Source organism: Bactrocera oleae, chromosome 5 (genome assembly GCF_042242935.1).
Source record: "Bactrocera oleae isolate idBacOlea1 chromosome 5, idBacOlea1, whole genome shotgun sequence".
Lineage (NCBI taxonomy): Eukaryota > Metazoa > Arthropoda > Insecta > Diptera > Tephritidae > Bactrocera > Bactrocera oleae.
Genome location: NC_091539.1, coordinates 32717905 through 32737792, shown reverse-complemented (window position 1 = coordinate 32737792; position 19888 = coordinate 32717905). Strand labels below are relative to the sequence as shown.

The following is a 19888-nucleotide window of genomic DNA, read 5'->3' as shown; positions in this document are numbered from 1 at the left end:
AGGCAGGAATGCCAAAGATCGTGATGCGCGTTAAAGTCGCCTAGCACCAAACGGTTTTCACCACGAAGTAGCGCTTCTATGTTCGGGTGATATCCTGTTGGGCAACATGTAACTGGGGGGATGTATATGTTAAATATTTCGAGCTCGACATCGCCTGACCGGACTGCTATACCCTGACATTCTAGGGTAGTGTCCCTACGGTCGATGTCAACATCGATAAGACGATACTGCACGGTGTTGTGCAATATGAAGGCTAGGCCTACACCATTATCTCGCTCGCGATCCTTAAGTAAAACGTTGAAACCTGCACAACTCAGAAGATCTGAGCGGCTGTTTAGCTAGGTTTCTTGGACCGCAGCTATCGTTACGCGCTCCCGGCTCATGAATGCAACTATCTCCTCGATTTTACTCTGGAGTCCGTTGCAGTTGAATTGTAAGAGTCGCGTTTGTCGCGGGTGTCCAGTCGTGATCCTAGGGGTGAGTGGGGTGCGTGTAAGTGGTGGTTGTTGCAGCTGTACTATCCGCATGGGCGGTTGTCGCACTGTGGTGTTGATTGGCGACGTCACTGTATGTGATTGCGGGGGCAGACTCCTACAGCATGGGGCAACGTACGACGCACTCCACTCTCGTGTGGTGCGCAGACCAGAACACGACAGAAAGTGATACCAGCCAGTGCAAGAATTGCACTTGACTGATGTGACATTCCGGCGTATTGTGGTCTGACACACGGAACAGACTGTGCGAGGAACCAGGGGTTGCTGGGTGGTTCTCGCACGAGGATTGCAGCTGGATGAAGGTTGGAGGGGGGGAGGTTGGTCAGACTGGGAGTCATGCTGTCTGTGTGAGCTCCTTAGTGCCGTGGAGGTCCTATCCTGGCCATTCGACTGGAGTGGCAGCGCAGTGCGCGAACATGGTGCAGGTTGCACAGCCGTTGAGGCAGATGTCGCATTACTGCGTTGACAGGATGGCAGTATTGCACCTAACCGAGGTGGAGTTTGGATGGAGCCTTTTAGCGCAAACACAGCAATAAAATTCCTCGGGGCCCGGGTTGGACTCGATGCCAGCACGGGTCAGGAGGATACGGAGCAACCCTGCTGCTAGGCGTTGCTCCAATGACGACAAACTTAATCTAAAACTCACCGATCCAAACAGGGTTTGATCGCCGAAATAACAGCCCTTGGCCGGATAAAATGCGGGTCAATTCCGGTACCGCAGAACCGGCTGTTGTGGGAGAGTACTACTCTAGAGTAATGGCTGCCATTGCTGTATTTTTTAATATTTCTCCATGAAAGTTTAATAGAATATTTTTCAAATGTCATACTATAAGGAAGCAAAGGTTTTTTAAAATAAATTTTAATTATTTTATCAAAAAAGAAAAAATCATAAAAATTAGCCGAAGTAACCCTACTCCCCATTAAACCATAATTTTATTTTTTGTCCTAGGAGACTGTATGTATTTCAACTTTAACAATACACTAGGCTGCAGCATTCTTGTTTATTTGTAATTCTATTTGCGCACAAAGAACTTTTCAGATTATCGCAGCAAAATGAATACTTACTTAAATTACTATACATTATGCCTGAAGTTTTAAACACAAAAAACGTGAGCTTAGGTTGCACAGAAGCTATAATGTCCTTCACAAATAAAAATGTTATATGGAAACTTGATTTCGATCGGTCAGTTTGTATGACAGCTACATGCTATTGTGGTCCGATATCGCCGGTTCCAACAAATGAGTAGAATTGGGGAGAAAAGAACATGCGTAAAATTTCAGATCGATATCTCCAAAAATGAGGGACAAGTTTGCGTGTATGCAGACGGACAGACAGATGGACATGGTTTAATCGGCTCAACTCGATACGCAGATCATTTTTATATATATATATTATATATTTTATGGGGTAATTTATATATTTTTTCCTTTTGGATGTATTTACACTGTTCAGGATAAACAAAAATTATAAAAGCGAGTGGTGTCCGACCTTTTAAACATTTTATATACGTATATGTATGTATACTGATACATATATGAGGCACAACGAATATTAATTAAATACTAAAGTAACTTACTCGCATAAAATTTTTAGTATTTGGTGGGAAATACTATTGTCCTTGTTTTTTTAAACTGTGTATTTTTAGTTCTACAATTTTGATTTATATTGAGTGCTAGAACTTTTCATTTTGTAAATTTAAGAACAATAATAATACCAAATTAACTTTGGTATTTTCAATATAACATCGAGTTTTACATTAAATATAGTTTCGGTGCAAAGAGTTTCCATAATATTTCGAAAAAACTGGATAAATTTCGTATGTTAATCAAACACTATTTGTGGGTGTTGTCCATTGTTCTGTGCCAGACGAAACATTCGTTCGTAAGTATAGGTTATATTGTATTAATTCTGAAGGTGATGAGCTCAGTGGAAATTCAAACCGGTATAACCGTAAAATGAGGTTGATCAAGTTGGCTGACTTTTAAGAGATATCAATAGAATTTATTGGTCATATAGTTGATGACTTTTTTTATTTACTGCGACATAAATCAATGAAAACAAGAAAAAACGGTAACTTCGGCTGCACCGAAAGCTATAATACCCTTCACAAGTGCATTTTGTATAGCATAAATGGTATAAAAAGATCTTTATTCTGATTTTGATCAGTCAGTTTGAATGGCAGCTATAAGCTGTAGTGGTCCGATATGAATAATGCATTCGATAATTATGGCAATGCGTTGTCATGCCAAATTTCGTGAAGATACCTTGACAAATAAAACAGTTTTCCATACAAGGACTTGGTTTTGATCATTCAGTTTGTATGACAGCTATATGCGTTAGTTGTTCCGAGAAATGAACAGCTTTTCGGTGAGAAATGTACGTATGTAAAACTTCAGACGTACGTATCTCAAGCCTGGGATTATTTCGCGTGCTCAGCTCGTCACGCTGATCATATATATATATTCTTTATAGGGTCTCCAAAGTTTCCTTTTGAATGTTTAAAACATCGTAGCAAACTTAATATATCCTGTTCAGGGTATAAAATACAACAAAATTGGTATCTAACGGTAATGTATTTACCAGGTATGTTTAGAGAAAAAGATGAATTTTGAATATTTTTGAAAATTACTTATTTATTTATCAATATCTATTTTCTCTTCTTTAAAGTAATCCTCCTCGAATATAATACACTTGTGCCAACGCTTTCTCCAATCCTCGAAGCACTGCTGAAATGCGTTTTTCGGTATGGCCATCAGCTCTTTCTTCGATTCTGACTTATTCTTATCAATTGTGGCAAAACGCTTTCTTTTCATTGATTTCTTCAGTTTTGGGAATAGGAAAAAGTGATTAATGTTTTGTTTTTGGTCAAAAAATCACGAATAAGCATTGACGTCTGATCTGATGCATTATCGTGATGCAGAATGCATGATTTGTTTTACCACAACACCTCCAGGATGCTCATCGTCATCAATATCTTCTCGGCCTTCTGTAAAGTGCTTGTGCCATTTATAACCACTTTTTTGAGACAAAATGGACTCAATTTATTCCATTTTTAGCGCAAAATTTAATACATACTTTTTGATCCATTTCTTTCAAAAATCAAAGAGCACACAAAAACGTGACTAATCTTTTCTGTTGTCAACAACAAACTACTAATAGATATTGGCTTCTAATGCAAGCACATGATAAACATATGTGTCCGATTATAATATATCGATAATCGAATGTACACAGCCCACAGAAAATCAAAATTCACCTTTTCCTCTGAACACACCTCGTATATTAAATAACAAAATCAAATTCCTCTAAAAAATGTATTATTTTTAAGGCGATACGAACTTTACAGCCTGCATGTTATGCGCAATTATTATATATTCCAATATCGCAAATCTACCGATTAAAAAAAAATTAATTATTTTTAATCGAAATATTGAACATTTTCTACTTCTTTGATTTTAATATTTAGGTACTATACCGTAATGAACTTATATGTGAATTTGTAGACATATTTTTGTCTATAATAATGTGAGGAATAACGCAGCTCCCGCAACAAGTCGTTGGACATTTTGTTACACATACGCCAAAGGCTAGCGCTTACATTACGGTAATGAGGCCTATTATCGCATTTATCTAATGTAAATAGCCAGGTTTAATTGATTTACGCTGTCAATTAATCTAATGTATTAATTTGTTTGTATTTGTATGTGTGAGGCTTTAACGCGCGAATGAAACGCTGGCGGTCTAATTACAACATATTCTACTCACCGACAAAGTTATAATCTTATCAAAGAGCATCACCGGAGGCATGTGAAAGTCAAAAACGAAATACTGCAAGAAGAATAAAATGTGGAGTGTGAGAAATTGACCAGAGTAATATCAGGAGTTCGTACAATAAATAGAATGAACCAAAGCGAATTTCTTCAATATATATGTACATATAATATATTTGTATATACCTCATTATAGTAAGGGCAATTGGTGCTCTCCTTGACGCTGGTGTACTTTTTTTGATCACCCACTTGAATGCCTACAACTGGATCCATGTTGAGGCCAGGCAGCTGACGTGCTTCAATCACTGTAATGCAAACTTGAAAGTCTTGGGACTTGAGATGGTCGGCAGCGCGTGTCATTGCTTTGATCCTGCGTTGAAAGGTGTTCGGTAAACAGGTGCAGATTTAAAAAGAAATGCATAAGAATAGCAATTGTAATTCGTCTATTTATAAACATATACGTATGAAAATTGGCAGAGGAAAGTAATTTTTATTACATTTTGCCTTTATCGTAGTGTTGCTGTTGTTGTAACTCCTCAACGTCACTTGATTGATTCGATTGCCCACTCTCTGCGCCGGTTGCGTGATTAGACACACCCTCACCACATTTATCTCTAATTGTTAGGCGGCGTGTGTGCAACGCATCATCGGTTTCAACTTCAGTAGCTGAAGTGGCTGTAGTGGGCGCTGCATCCGGTTCGAAAATTAACGGTGATCTGTAATGAATAAATGACAATTTAAGTGTGTATAAATAATTCTTTGATTTGTTTTCGTGAAATAAAAGATATTAGTTATTTTCGAAAGTTGGCTAATCTCGTATGAATGATGAATAGATTGTTTGTGTAAAATAATAGCAACTGTAATATAATTATTCTTAGATATGTCAGAGCGTGTTAAGGGACACATTCTGTGCGATATGTATAAAAAAATTGAATTCATATATCGATAGGTAATACTTTTCGAAATAACATACTAAGATTGTAAATCGATATTCCAAGTAGTTAAGCCTTCTAAAGTCGAGTGTGCTGCAGTACGTATTTTACTTGTAGACAAATCTTCCGATCACTATCAATTTTTTTCTATGGTTCTCCATAAAAAGACTTACCAGTTTTTTGATCTGATCACAAATCGAGTTTTTGCAGACCAAAAAGGACCAAAATTTTGGGTAAAATTAAAATTTTTGTAGGTAATTTTTTGGGCAATATATTCTACAGTAAAATGACAGTTGAGTTAGCTCTTTCGTAGTCAGCTGGGCATGCTGTTCCCATAAGCTGCTCTGGATCATTCAGCTTCTTCAAGAGTTGCTTAAAACAATGGACTTAAGAGGAACACCTCTGGTCTTGGAGCCCCAGCAACACAGCAAAAAATAATTTAATAAATCCACTGAGTTGCTGTACAGGGCTTACTTGGTTTTCAAAATTGGAGCGCAATAAACCCACTGAAGTTGAACACATGCGCTTCTATGCCTCCCTTTTCAACCAATTAACAAAAAACCAAACCAATTTTAAAGTATCATTTGAGCAGCGTACAACATCTAAAATAGCTTATAGTGCATACAAGCAGAGTCCTGTAACCGTATAAGATGGCCAAGTATAAAAATCAAGCTGTTTTTCTTTGGTCATTCTGATAATTTTCATATATGGTGTATATATTTATTGCAAACAATTCTCAGTTCAACTCAGTAATTCAGTTGCCTCGCTTAAAATATTCGCACTGATGACAATGCGTTGCCAACTTGTTACTAATTGTTCGTGACTATAAAATTTTATAACATCACATTTTACCATTCAAGCAAGGGTGACTTGCTTTCTTTACAAGTTAAGTGCTTTATTAAATGATTACGTTTGTAAAGATCGTTATACCCGCACTGGATAAAGAAAGGGAATAAATTGTACATATGTACATAGGTAAGCATTAGGCAGGCAATTGATATGAAGTCTTATAACATGCTGATATTTATTCTGCACGAACGGTGTTATACCGTTTATTTAAATAAAGAGTATAATAGTTTTGTTCACCTAATGGTTGTTTGTATCAACTAATAATAGTGTTAGATATAGGGTTATATAAATAAATATATATAATCTGTGCAATCTGTAACATGAGTAAGAATTGAGATGTCGTAATGAAACCTTGGAAAAAAAAGTAAGGATGAGATCATAAGTGGGCGTAATCGGACCGCTGCCACGCCCACAAAACGCAATTAAATGAAAACTTATAAAATGCCATAACTAAGCACATAACTAAGATGTAAAACTGTAAAACCTACCTCTACGTAAATCGGATTATAACCCCGCCCTCTCCCATATAACGATTATAAATTAATAACTAAATGCTTCAGAGACATAAATTGTACACCCGAGATAGTATGAGAAGGTCACATAGGAGTCAATGTCAAATAAGGACGATAGGCATGGCACCACTTACATTTAGGTGAAAACCCATATCTCGGGACGTGCCCATCGATTTCAACCAAATTCAGTAGGTAGTATTACTTTCAAATTCCCATATCGCAGTGCGAAAACTGGCCAAGTCGAACTACAACCATGCCTACTCTCTATATAACACAACTTTAAATTCCATATGATTCTTTCACTTTCTAGTACACAAATCAAGAACCAATCAATGTATCCGGATAAAACTTTGCACAAATACTACATTTGAAGTGAAGAATATATGGACAGCAGTTCCTATTGCGCACTTTTTATCGAAAATAGCGGTCAATCCGTGAGATATATTATAGAAACTCAGAGAGAATCCTTCTCTGATTGATATGAATCAGATCAATAATTCGCGTAGTCACCATATACCTAATAGAAAAATTTTAGAATTTCTGGCTGACTTTATACGGTCAATATGGGAGTTATCTTATTGAAATTGAATGAGCGTATTTTTCTAAAAACATTCTATCTTTGAGTACAAAATGGATAAAATCGGATGAAAACTTGACCTAGCTGCCATATTACTAATATCAGGAGTTAAAACCAGCAGTTGACATTATCAAACATAATATTGGTGATGGTATGTGAGGTACCTTAATGAAACTCAGATATTTCCTGCTAATAATAAGTGGCAATGGCAAAATTAGATAAAAGCTGTTTAATAATAACCCTATCTCTCCTATACTCAATATAAGATTTTCAAATTTCCGGTTGTTTTTATACCGTACATATCGGTCAATTATGTGATATTGGACAACGAATTACTCAAACCCCCATATACTACATATAATGATTTTCGTTATTTTAACAAAGCCTATGCTGAATATGTCGGCCAGTGTATGAGTTATATATTTATAAAATTATTTGAAAATATGTTTTTGAATATACTTGAGCAATGTCAAAACTTAGTGAAACCAGCTCAGATCTTTACTGCCTCCAATTTGCCCTACAAGTATATAATGATTTCCGACTTCCCACATGTCTTTAAACCGTTTAGGTTGGTCAAAATGTGTGATATTTTAGTGAAATTAGGTGGACAAGTTTTGTTAAAAATTATGTGATTTGGCGCTGAATATGAATATAATTGGTCTAGACCTTGGTCCAATCCTCATATCCTTAATATAACTAATTCCTATCCTCTGGTTGACATTTTTACATCAACTCATTATATTAAATTTAGCCTTTTCGGTTGAGTTTATGCCAGTTATATCTTATTATTTGAAGATGACTTTAATCAAATTTTCGTTGAAAGGAAGAAAGATATAGTTATAAAACTAATTTAATCTATGCCCAATAATATATGTTAATAAGATAGACATTTGATTGTAAAACATTCAGATTCGTCAAACAATAAATGTTCTTCATTTGCCATAGATTCAAAAGTTTTACGAGAGTCATGGAAGACATCGACAATGGACATTTAAAAGTCCCTCACCCGAAAAGCGAGACCCTAAAAAACTCGAAATGTTGCAACAATTTCCTTTGATTGTTCAAACGGTTCTAAAAAACAGCTTCATAATACATACAAGTATAGTCTCATAGGTAAAAATATTAGGGTTGGTAGACTTGGTATGTTCTAAAAAGCTTAATATGATGTTTAATAATTTATTTGACAATTTTTAACAGCCATTTTGTGGAACAACTCTCCTGACACTTAAAATTGAGAGCGTAATCGCGCTGAAACGTCGAAGGCCCTACATATATACTTCAATACAAATGAATAATATACTATTAATAAATGAACAGCAGACGTACTGAGTCCATTTACCTAAGGCCGTTCGTCTCTCTGTCTATATATTCGAGAACTAGCCCCTCATTTTTGGAAATATCGATCTGAAATTTTGCACGCGTCCTTTTCTCCTCAAGAAGCTACTCATTTGATGGAACCGCCGATATATTGTAACATACATCTTCCATAAAATGTAAACTTTCCAAATCATGTCGTTGTATGGAAAACTTTTCTTTTTGTCGACAATCCTTTACAAAATATTGCATCAATAATCTATGTCAAATAAAAGAAATTTCCATATTAGAACTTTATTTTGATCGATCCGTTTGTATAGCAGCGATATCGGCAGTTTTGGCAAATGTGTCTTGGGAAGAAAAGGTTGTATGGAAAATTTCAGATCGATATCTCAAAGCTGAGAAACTGGTTCGCGTATATACAGGCCTGACGGACAGACGGACGTAACTAAATTGATTGCTGATCATTCATGTATACATGTACTTTATAGGGTCTCCGACTGTTACTTCTGTGTGTTAAAATTTCGTGGAATACTTATTGTGCCCGGTTTATGGTATAAAAGCATTTATTAATTGACAGTTAACGAGTTTATTCTTTCTTTATTATTATTACCATAAAATCATTGAGCGCTCAATATATACCATAATATTTTTTAATTGTAATAAATGAACACCGATTTAATTTAATTATCCAAAACTGAAAATTTTTTCTGTTCAGGCAACAATGTTATAAAAAAAAACGCTATTGCTGAGGCGCTCTGACACCGGTATACAAGTAAGTTGGTCATCGCTCTATAAATTGCTTCCATAAAATGGTTAAGTGAAATTTTTTGTTCCACTTTTAAAGTATTTTTTATGATACGCTGAGATTGAAACTGAGAATCGTAGAACGAATGCACCCTAATGTAAAAAGTTGCTAAGCACATATGTACGAATACGCATGTATGCACATGAGCGAAGGCAAACTAATGACAATCATATGAAAACATGACGGAAATTGGTAAATTGACATTTTGCGGTAATGGCTGCTGTTCGCGGAAAAGTAAAGTAAAATTGATGATACGAGTATAATTTCCTTCATACATATAATGTACACCCGTGGAGGAAGTTCAATTATAAAATCAATACGAAAATACTGTAGTAATGATGGAAAAAACCGTAAAGGAAGGAATAGAAATAACTCTGCGTAAGTCGTAGGTTGTTATGGTTCTTTATCACCTTGACTGAAGCTGTCGGATATACGGAGTGTTTTTCATACTACTAAAGAAACCAGAATGTGTGTATATGAAGACACTTAGCTAAATAATTTGAAGTAGAGTAAATCGTATATACGCATAGGTTCCAAGTTATTACGAAGTTTCGACTTGAGCAACATTTTCCCATCATCTATTAGGTAATTTTATAAAATAGGACTTGACTTTACTGCATTCCGTAATATTCTTTCATCCTCAGAGACGTCAACAATCCTTAAGTGAACCCACCTTTAGCTAACGTGTGTAAATCTTAGAGGGTCTAAAAAGTTCAATTCTCAACTGACTTCTTGTGACCTTAGGGAAAGATTCCCCTATTCTTTGTTTAAATACTTTGAATATCATGTCTCTTGGTGGAAAGGCTGTAAGCGAAGCCAAAAGTTGACATAAAAATGAGAAAAGATAATTAAACCAGACAAATTGTAAGCGTAATGTAATGAAACAGGTTTTACACATAAAAGTGAGATTTTACAAGCTCTGACGATTAGTGCTAACATATCGATTAAGAATGTTTATCCGTCAAGATATCGGCACAAAATATATACAAGTATGCTACCGTTCGTCATGTGCAACGATAATGAAAAGCGACCGACTTTTGGAACATACTCAAGGTATTAAGCAAATCTCTCTCTAATCTGTTAAATATAACGAACAAATAGTAGTCAGAATCTCCTATTGAATAAGATTATTATTATATTAAATAACTGTTGTGCCCTTAACCGCAAATGACGTAGCCCACGTAATGAAGCTTAAGATGCCGACGAACTACCATGTATTAAAAATTAAGCGCGACCGGGGTTCGGGTGATCTTAAAAGTTGTTAAGGTTCTATCGATATTTGTTGAAATAATCCCGGAGAAAGTATGTCGAGAAGAAAACCCCTAATAATAGTGTACAATCGTTTCGATCGTGAATGAGAAAAAGACGAAATATTTAATGTTATTGTTTTGAAGGGATTACACTAGATTTGTCCCTTAAATAAACATAATACGACAATTTGCTTTCAGAGACAAGTGCAATAAAACTTAGTTTACCTCATGTTTCTCTTTGTCCTCAACAGGCTTAAATCAACAAATCCGACAGCAAAGGAACTAAAACTACTACCAGCCAATCATATATATATACATATACATATATATATATATATATATATATAAATATGTATGCTTCTGTTTGTAAATATGTAATCATTATTATAACACCGGTTTTTTCAGAGTATTTTACAACATCTCACTTTGTTCACTTTTTGTAATGTGCTTTAATTTCTTAACAAGCATTAAGTTAACAATGGCGTATTATCCGCCAAGACATAGGTTGCGAAGCAACAAAATATAACAAAAAGTCCATAGAAAGGCCCACACAAAGTATGTGTCGTAACATTGTAGCATAAATATACATACATATGGAATACATACAGGTTCATGTACAAGGACCTATATGCAGCGGTGAAGCGACATTGACTTACATAGAAACTTGAATTGGTTGTAATAAATATATTAATTTTTAAATTTTATAGATAAAACTGCAATTCTATTTAACTGATTATAATAAACAATTACATTTATAAAATTTTGAAATTTTCAAAATTCGAAACAGTATATTGCTTAGATTTTGGGACGCGAATTACACAAAAACGCGTTTCCTCGAAACTACTTTTTTTCAGGGTATCTCAAGTTCTCCTTAACCGATTCCTTTGAAATTTGATAAAAATCTTCGTTGGATTCAAGCCGACGTAATTTTGTGAATTTTTGTTTTCTTTGGCTATGGATTTTTAATTTATGATTTATATGATTTTTTAAATTTTTTTATATTCTTGAAATGTCAATAAAAACCATATAAAAAAGTGGACGGTAAAAATGTTTTTCATTTTTTTTATATTAGAAGAACCTCCTTAAGGCATACTACAGCAAAACTTTCCTCATGCCGTGCTCTAATCAAATAATTGCAGAATGTGTAGAATGTAAAATTATGCGAGAATGCATGCAACTCAAATAAGTTTCTTGTAATGTTGAATAGCTTGTTGTGATTCAAGGAAAGGAATCACAATTTAGTATGATGAATATACTCACGAAATTCCACTACGCCACTAGCTTTCAAATGTTTGCGTAAGTTGCTAAGATTTGCAGAATCTTGGCATAATTTATTTGCACCACATACTATATTGCATGAACTTTGAACTGGAATTAATACTTAGGTTGACTTAAACATCATTTTCTTTAAACATTTTAACTGTTTGTTTAGTTAAAGTGGGAATTATTTCAAAGGAAGGAGGAAACTGGAGCATAAGCTACTCCCTCAAAACTGGGGAATGTCAAAGTGAAATATATTGTGATCAGCTGCAGGTATCTTATTTATTGGCTGAGATGTCCGTGTAAAAGTTTAGTAAGCCGATGAAAGATACTAAATGGTATTATTTATAATAAGGCTAACGCCTAATTTAAATATTATATACCACTTAAGCTCTTATATATATCCATATATACTTGTATAACTATATATCCAAATAGATAGAGAACACATTAAGGATATCTTGATCAAGATCAAATCTTCTTCATTGTCCAAGATATACACTGAAAAGTTTGGCAGGCGCACAAAACCCTGTACTTAAATATACTCGTTATATAGGTGCTCCACCAGGATAAACTTTTTTGCACATTTGTGAGGGACTCTTACCTCAATTCAGGGGTATTACTTATAGCCAATTTTATTTTCATTGCTTTCTTCGTGTTTAAGTAAATTGTACTGACTAATTAGCTGAGGGGATGTCGGTAACAAATTGCATATATGAATCATTTTCGTGATCCGCATTAAGTCAGCTGCTTTTTTTGTCCACTTCTTGGATCAACCAGATATCCCCTTTTCTTTGCACATTTGTAGAATTAAATATTTGATGTAAAACCAGTATATTATTTTAAAAAATTTAAAAATGTATATCTTTATTGAGAGTGTAGTTTTAGAGTGACCGCCGAATTTTATGATGATGTTCTTGAAGCCTTCTTTACAATATTGGCCTTCATACTCAAACGCCACACTCTTAATTTGGACAATTTTTTTGGACTTGACAATAATCTCTAATATTATAATTGAGATATAGCTTTTCGCGTTTCGATAATATAGCACGGTTTGAGTATGTGTATACAACTAAGTTGTGTAATATAAATATATAGAATATGTTCTCTATATATATATGTATATATAGTATGTTATAATACGTATCTGCATTTTCAAGTTAGTTTATAGCGTGTCATATAAGCGGTCACCATTACGTGATAAGAGTTGTGTTCATAACTTATTACTGAAATCGTACCACATTACTTGTGTACCTTTTTGCAATTATAGAATAATACAATTGAGTGAGTGTCAAGTGTTCGATCGAAAAGCATGTAAAATAAAAATATATAGGCGAGGTATGTTCTATCAACAATTTTTTGTGCCAAGTCAGACAAAAAACTTTTGAGACAACAACAGTTTTCAAATGATAAAAAATATGTAAATACTTGAGTCATTTCATAAATAAGTATTTGATTTTATTGTTCATTATTGCAAGAAGTGAACAGCAGTTTAGAAATGGGCTTTGAAGTTTAAACCGAGATTAGCTTAATGGTGTGGTGTTAGTTCCGACCGCTGACAATTTTTGTTTTCGACCTCTAATGAGTATAAAATGTCGGGAAATGGGAAGATCTTTAGTTCTATTCTGATCAATCAGTCGATCTGCATAGTACCTATGTTCAGAGATTGTAACGTTGCCTTGGACTATAGTCCATGCCGAATTTTGTGAAAAAATATACCACTATGTCAAATAAAAAAGTTTCTAAAACAAGGTCTAGGTTTTTGCCGTTTGTATGGCAGCTATAAGATTCTGACAAATGATCTGCTTCTTGCATAGAAAAGGACGTGTGCAAAATTTTATCTCGATAACTGAAAAAATGACGGAGTAATTATCGCGTGTATACATACTCAACTCGCCACACCGACCATTCATATATGTATATACCTTATAGAGTCTCCGACATATTCTTCTGGGTGTTACAAACTTTGTGGCAAACTTTATATACCGTGTTCAGGGTATTCAAAATTAATTATTTGACGACACCGTGAATGGATTAATCGTGGAATCACAGATATTTATATTATAATCAACTTCAACAATGAGATATATGTATGTATGTGAAATAAGCCGTCCGAAGTTTAAAGTTCTTATATTAGTTATATGAGATTTACGGTAAGTATTAGTTATTATGGAAATTGCATTCAAGCATAATATTCTATCCCCAAAAAAGTAGTTTTTCTATCATAAACAAGTTGTAAACTCTTCTAACAGTTGTAAGTAAAATATTTTATAGAATAATAAAAATATTTCCCAATTAATTCAATATAATTTTGTAGAAATCTGACCATGTATTAATTATAAAGTATTGCAAAATCGAATTTATTTCTTCTCTTAAAGTATACTTTATTCGATAATAAAACCGGCTTGGAAAAATACAGGATATTTGTAACGTATTTACATATACATACATTCTCAACCGCTGCGAAGAATTTAAACCACTCAAACAACAGCAGCATTCCACTAACGTACTATTTCTGTAAATATTTTGCAAAGCTTTGTACTTCATTCACTGCATATCAACATAACCCCACAGGCACCTTCAACAAACTAAATAGCTTCCACATCTTCCGGCGGAATGGCAGAGCAGCAGGTAATATACATATATGCATTTACATAAATGTGTGTATGTAAGACAAATACGATGCCGGGGAAGGAGCACAACGGCGAAGCTGTCAACACGTGTATTTAGCCGACGGTAAATAAAAAGTGCTCGATATGAAAATGGTAAACATTTCACGCAGTCTAGTGCAAAACAGTACGCGTGCATATAAATATGTCTACATGTATGCATATTTGTGCACTTCACCAGTGTGTAAACATTGGCTGCCCTTAAATGTTGCTCATACGCCGCGTCGACTGCGTTTTTTTTTTACTGAGAGTTTATCGGAGAATGCAAATTTCCACTCCACACACGCATTGTTATTGTACATTAGCCAGCAAGAATTTATATAAGTATGTGTGTGTGTCAGCCAGCTCAAAATCATATACAATATATATATGTATGTTCGTAAATTACAAACCGACTCGTCTGCTAAAACTGCAAAGCCAATGATCATGGAAGTGTGCGGACGGCTCGATTTCACACACACATGCATATAAATATATCCTTGTGTGGAATGTCGATCGGCGTGCCGTTAATGTTGTTTGAACATGTCTGGTAGGTGTAACCGGAAATGTGTACATAATAAAATTGGCCAGCGCGGAGCAATTTGTCGCCATTTGTGTAGCTTGCGTGGGTGTATTTAATTTTGTGGTTGTGTATGGGTGTGTACATAAGGCAGTTTGTTTGTTTAAACTTTGTTAACAGAGTGGAATAATAAGCCATGTGGTTGATCATCTATACATTAATATGTGGCTTGGTTTCAGTTAAATAAATGTGTGTATTTTTTTGAATGTTTTAAGGTGTTCTAATTAAATACTTTCAGATTAGTGGTGGAGTTTGTAGCAGTTTATGTTATCTAAGGAAACCTTTTGGGGGACCGAAATCACTAATTTAGTATTCTTATACCCAACTGTCACCAGCCGTTGTGATTCTATGGCGGTCTTGCTGAAAGGATCATCATATCGGGAGTGCCAATTAGTAAACTATTAGGGTGGGGAACGTTTGAAATACGATGGTCAAATTATTATTAATAAACATTGATATATCAAATTATTGATTTTCCAAGTAAAAAAAATTATTATATAAGTTTTATTTTAAACTTCGAATACTATACCTTATTGTAGAAAGAAAAAATTTGAATAAAAATTTGAAGTTTTAATATTTTTATATTGAGTGATCTAATTCTTTTGTAATTTTTTCATCTGTTATTTGTCGATTGTAAGTTAGTCATATAATCGAACTAGCATATTTTTAAGTGGGAAAATTGTGTTCTTATAGCAGACTACTTACAATTATTTTCGTATTTGCATTTTCTGTTATAACAGGGAATATTAGGTATATACGCGAACTAGTCCCTTAGTTTATCGAAATCGCTGATATCGGACCACTATAGCATATAGTTGCCATACAAACTGACCGTTCAAAATTACGTTCTTGTAAGGAATTTTTTGTATTTGTAAGGGGTATCATAGCTTCAGTACAACCAAAGTTAACGTTTTTTTTTGTTTTATATTTTTGTAAATAATTTTTCAATTTTTACGGGAAATTGGTATAATAATCTTGACCAATTTCTTTCATTTCAAGCATGACCTTAATTATGGTATATAAAGTGGATTGTATGGTAACCGAAATGGGGATTAATTGTCCCATAGATAATGCAAAGCTATTGCAATAAAATTTATTTAAATATGTAATATTCTACGTAAACTCAATTTTTAAATGTATGGCTAGTATTTATTGAGTTTCTATTGAGCTCTTTTCCAGTTCTGTTCAGTTTTATTGTAGTTGTAGCATTATTTGTGCTTTCTTGCCTCAGGTAAAAAAATATAATAGTAGGAAAAGTATGCAATATATTTAGAATACAGAACTGAAACTAGTTTAATTCTCTGCTTTAAAATGTATACCCAAACTTCGAAGGGTTTAATGCAAAAATATAAATTTAAGGTATTTAAGATAATTGTTACTACTCTTTTTAGTTAATTTTAAAAGTACTTTATAGTGATTAAAATATTCTTCACTATCCAAAAATTATTTGTTTTTCTGTGCACGTTCAAGAAAGAATTAAACTAGGCTACCCTTTAATATTCAATATTTTCAATTCGCCATTTCTCTGCTCGCTATCTTTGAGCGTCTCTCTGTTGTCAAAACATGTTCATTTAAAAGCAAACATGATGTCAGCGAATTGAACTCGAAAGAGTATGTATAACTGCTTTTTTCGACGCTAAAAAGTTTTGTTTTACAAGTTTGCTTTGGAAAATAGGCAGCTCAAAGGACAAATTACTGCCAAAATTACAAAATATTTGTTATTGTGTGTATACAAAAATTTAAATCTTGTAATGGCAAGTCAAGATAAATCGTAAGTAAGTATTTATTGATTAAAAAATGTTAGTAATTGACTATTAAAAAGTGCTCAGTGCCTTCAAACAATAGAGTCATTGTGACCATATATATGTAATTTTTGATAGATCCCTTTCGGTGGTGACAATTTGGGCAAACAGTTAGAACAATGCGTTCGATTTATCTAATTACAGATAGACGGATGGACAGATATGGTATGATAAACTAAGAAATATAATCTTAATAACTAAACAACACGCTTTTAAAGTTCTTCCAACTAAAAAAAGAAAAATAATTCCTTATATATACTGACAGAAATATAACAGAAAAAAACTTGTATTATTGTGAGAAAAGTGTGGTATGCTCGATATACGAAAAATATGGCACAAACCATCCAAATGACAGCGTGGATAGTTGATGTTTTTAGCTGCATAGTTTTATAGTCGATGTACGATTTCGCTTATTTTCACAATATGTGATAGTAATGGCTGGGTAGCCTCACATACCAAATTTGGATGAAATTAGTTTGATAGTTCCTGAGATATAGGATTTAACCTAAAGGTTGGTGGTGACACGCCCATTTTTCAATTTGTACACCTCCTTCTATAAAGCTCTTCGCTAACATCTTGTTTGTGAAATTTGTTGCTTATGGCGCATTTATTTAGTGAGTTATTGTACTTTTAGTAGTTTTCAGCATAACCGCTATATGAGGAGTGGGCGTGGTTGTTATCTAAATTTACCCATTTTCAGAGCGTATGAAAAAGTCCTGAAACCACTTCATCCCAGGAAATTTTGTTCAGTAAATTTCAGCGGTTTGAAAGAGTGGTTTTTACGCAAGAAACAATTATTTTAATTGAAGTATTAAGTACGGCGAAGCTGCTTTTAACTTGAGCAGAATTTTATTTGATATCTGCTGCTTTTTTCTTTAATCTTTGTTCCTGCCTACTTGCTTCAATATTGTGCAAAAAATATCAAAATTTGAAAATATACAATTTTTCCTTTCCACACATTAAAAGAAGCATTAGCTGCAGGCGAGCAATGTGCAACTCGAAACTTTATAGGTACTTACAGTTACCCTTCCAAGCGCACAAGTGCTGTGAATTATGAAATGGAAACTTTTTTCTTACAACTCAACATTTCGTTAAAGGTCAACACAGTATGTATGTTGTTGGAAGCAGCTCAGCGCTGAAAGGCACTACAAAGTCATGCGATAATCAAGGTTTTGACAGCCCCTGGAAAGTCAATGCTTTGAACAGTACTATGCAGAGTAAAAATAATTGTTATAAACAGGGCTTATAACTCTGCATGTTTTTAAGATTTCGTCTGACCTGTTGAGCTGTTATTAAATTTAAAGCATCACATTCGTCAGTTTAAACTTTCATACGCTATATATTTGTGTGTGGTCAATGACTATTCTTCAAACATTAAAATGAAATTTATGGTGTACTCAACTTTTAGCTTCAATTTTCGTTTGGCTCAAAACGAGCGGCGTGACGAAAGGTACTTTACCGCACGTTTCAACAAGCGAACACTTGTTGCTGATTATAGCATATTTCCTTTCAAGCGTCCGCTCCGTATGCTAACATATTCCAGAGGAAAAATACGCAAAACAAATATTTTCCTAAGGCGTATGTTTAGGTGCTTCTTCTTCTTCTTACAAACTTGCGGTCTGTTGTTAAGACATATTTGTATACCTTCCGGCAGCGTGTAAGTACTTGATACATATCATACACAGCCATTGACATAAATGTGTGTTTGTAAATAAAAAGATAAATTTGTAGTTATGTGCACGAAGTGGATTTTACGCTACTTCAGTGCCACGTCACTTACCTGCCTTCATCTTCGGTGCTGCTGTCACGCGACTGCGATGTCTGTCTGCTGCGACCCAGACGCATAAGGTTTCGCACAGTGCGCATAGAAAGTTTCTTCTCCTTGCACGGTGGACTTTCGGAGGCGCGCATAGCGGCGGCCAGTGCGCTAGCGCTTTTGCTGTCTGTCGCGGTGTTGGTGGTGCTGGCGTTGGGGTGGGCATTTGAGTTGGGTGTGGTGGTGAGTAGTGTGGTGATACTGCCACTGCGGCCCGTTGTGGGTGATTTGCCAAATTTATCGAATTTCAGTTCGATTCTTTGACGGTTTGTGGTGACGCTTGTGGTGCTGTGTTGGGCAGCGGTCATAACTCGTCGCAGCAGATGCCTCTTCTTTTGTGTGCCGTGCGATTCGCTGCCGCTGGAGGTGGTTCCAGCGCCGCTTGTACCATGACCACCCGATTCTGTGGGAAAGCGAGAGGTATACTGAGACGTGGACGTGGGAGGGGGCATTTCTACGTTGGTTTGATTCAGTTTGTGTCAACATGTATTGAGGAGATGAGGATTCTAGTTTATTTTTGATTTCACATTTTTTTTCATTTTACGAGCATTACCAATTTCGATAGTAAAGCTTAGCTTAATTACATCTGTAATTGAACTGAATAAAATTCTGATTTTAGACATTTTGAGAATATCGCACTCTTAAATGGAATTAGTTAGTGCTTTATTTTTCATTATTTCTTAAAGTTTAGTTTCACTTCGAAACTAACCGTTTCACTTAATTTATCAAACAACGTCTTGGTATTAATTTATGTGGACTATTTCAACATTTACACTTTTACAGAAAAATTTTTTCATTAAAAATTGAAAGGTACGTTTCAATTAAAAAAGTTAAGCTGGTTATTTAAAATTTAACCCAGAATACTTTGAAGTAAAAGTATTGAGGGTAAAAATATATTATCTTAAGGTCCAATATTGTGAAAGCAATTGTCACAGAAATATCTTTTGAATTGTTTTATATGTACCATAAATTTATATAATTTTTAATGAGGCCTTTGCAGTACTTTTCGTATGTACGAGTAGAATAGTTATTTACTTTTATAAGGTAATTTTATGACTTATTTTGTTCGGCTATGTTTCAACTTCAGCTTCCGAAATTTTACAGTTACGAAGTACCGTAAGACGAAATTATAACTAGAACTTCGTAGTTTTTCGTACACAGCACTGTTTAATCTTAACTTATCAGAAATTATTTTGCTTCAAGGCTAAGTACATTGGCTAATAGTCCTAACTTCGTTGTCTATTAAACCGGAAACAAAGCAGGCATGAAAGTGAA

General features: G+C 34.5%; 1 protein-coding gene across 5 annotated transcripts in view; it reads right to left on the bottom strand.

Moving 5' to 3' along the window:
- The window catches only part of LOC106619923 (otoferlin), a 126794-nt gene that overhangs the window by 14366 nt on the left and 92540 nt on the right, over positions 1 to 19888 (bottom strand). For all 5 annotated transcript variants that reach the window (XR_004978422.2, XM_036371803.2, XM_036371805.2 and 2 more), the window contains 4 exons: positions 18578 to 19016; positions 4763 to 4981; positions 4452 to 4635; positions 4261 to 4323 (listed from right to left, as the gene is read on the bottom strand). Coding sequence is in view for 4 of the 5 variants with exons in the window: in XM_036371803.2 (XP_036227696.2) it covers positions 4261 to 4323; positions 4452 to 4635; positions 4763 to 4981; positions 18578 to 19016 (905 nt within the window). In the remaining variant the exon portion in view is untranslated. The remainder of the gene's footprint in view (positions 1 to 4260; positions 4324 to 4451; positions 4636 to 4762; positions 4982 to 18577; positions 19017 to 19888) is intronic.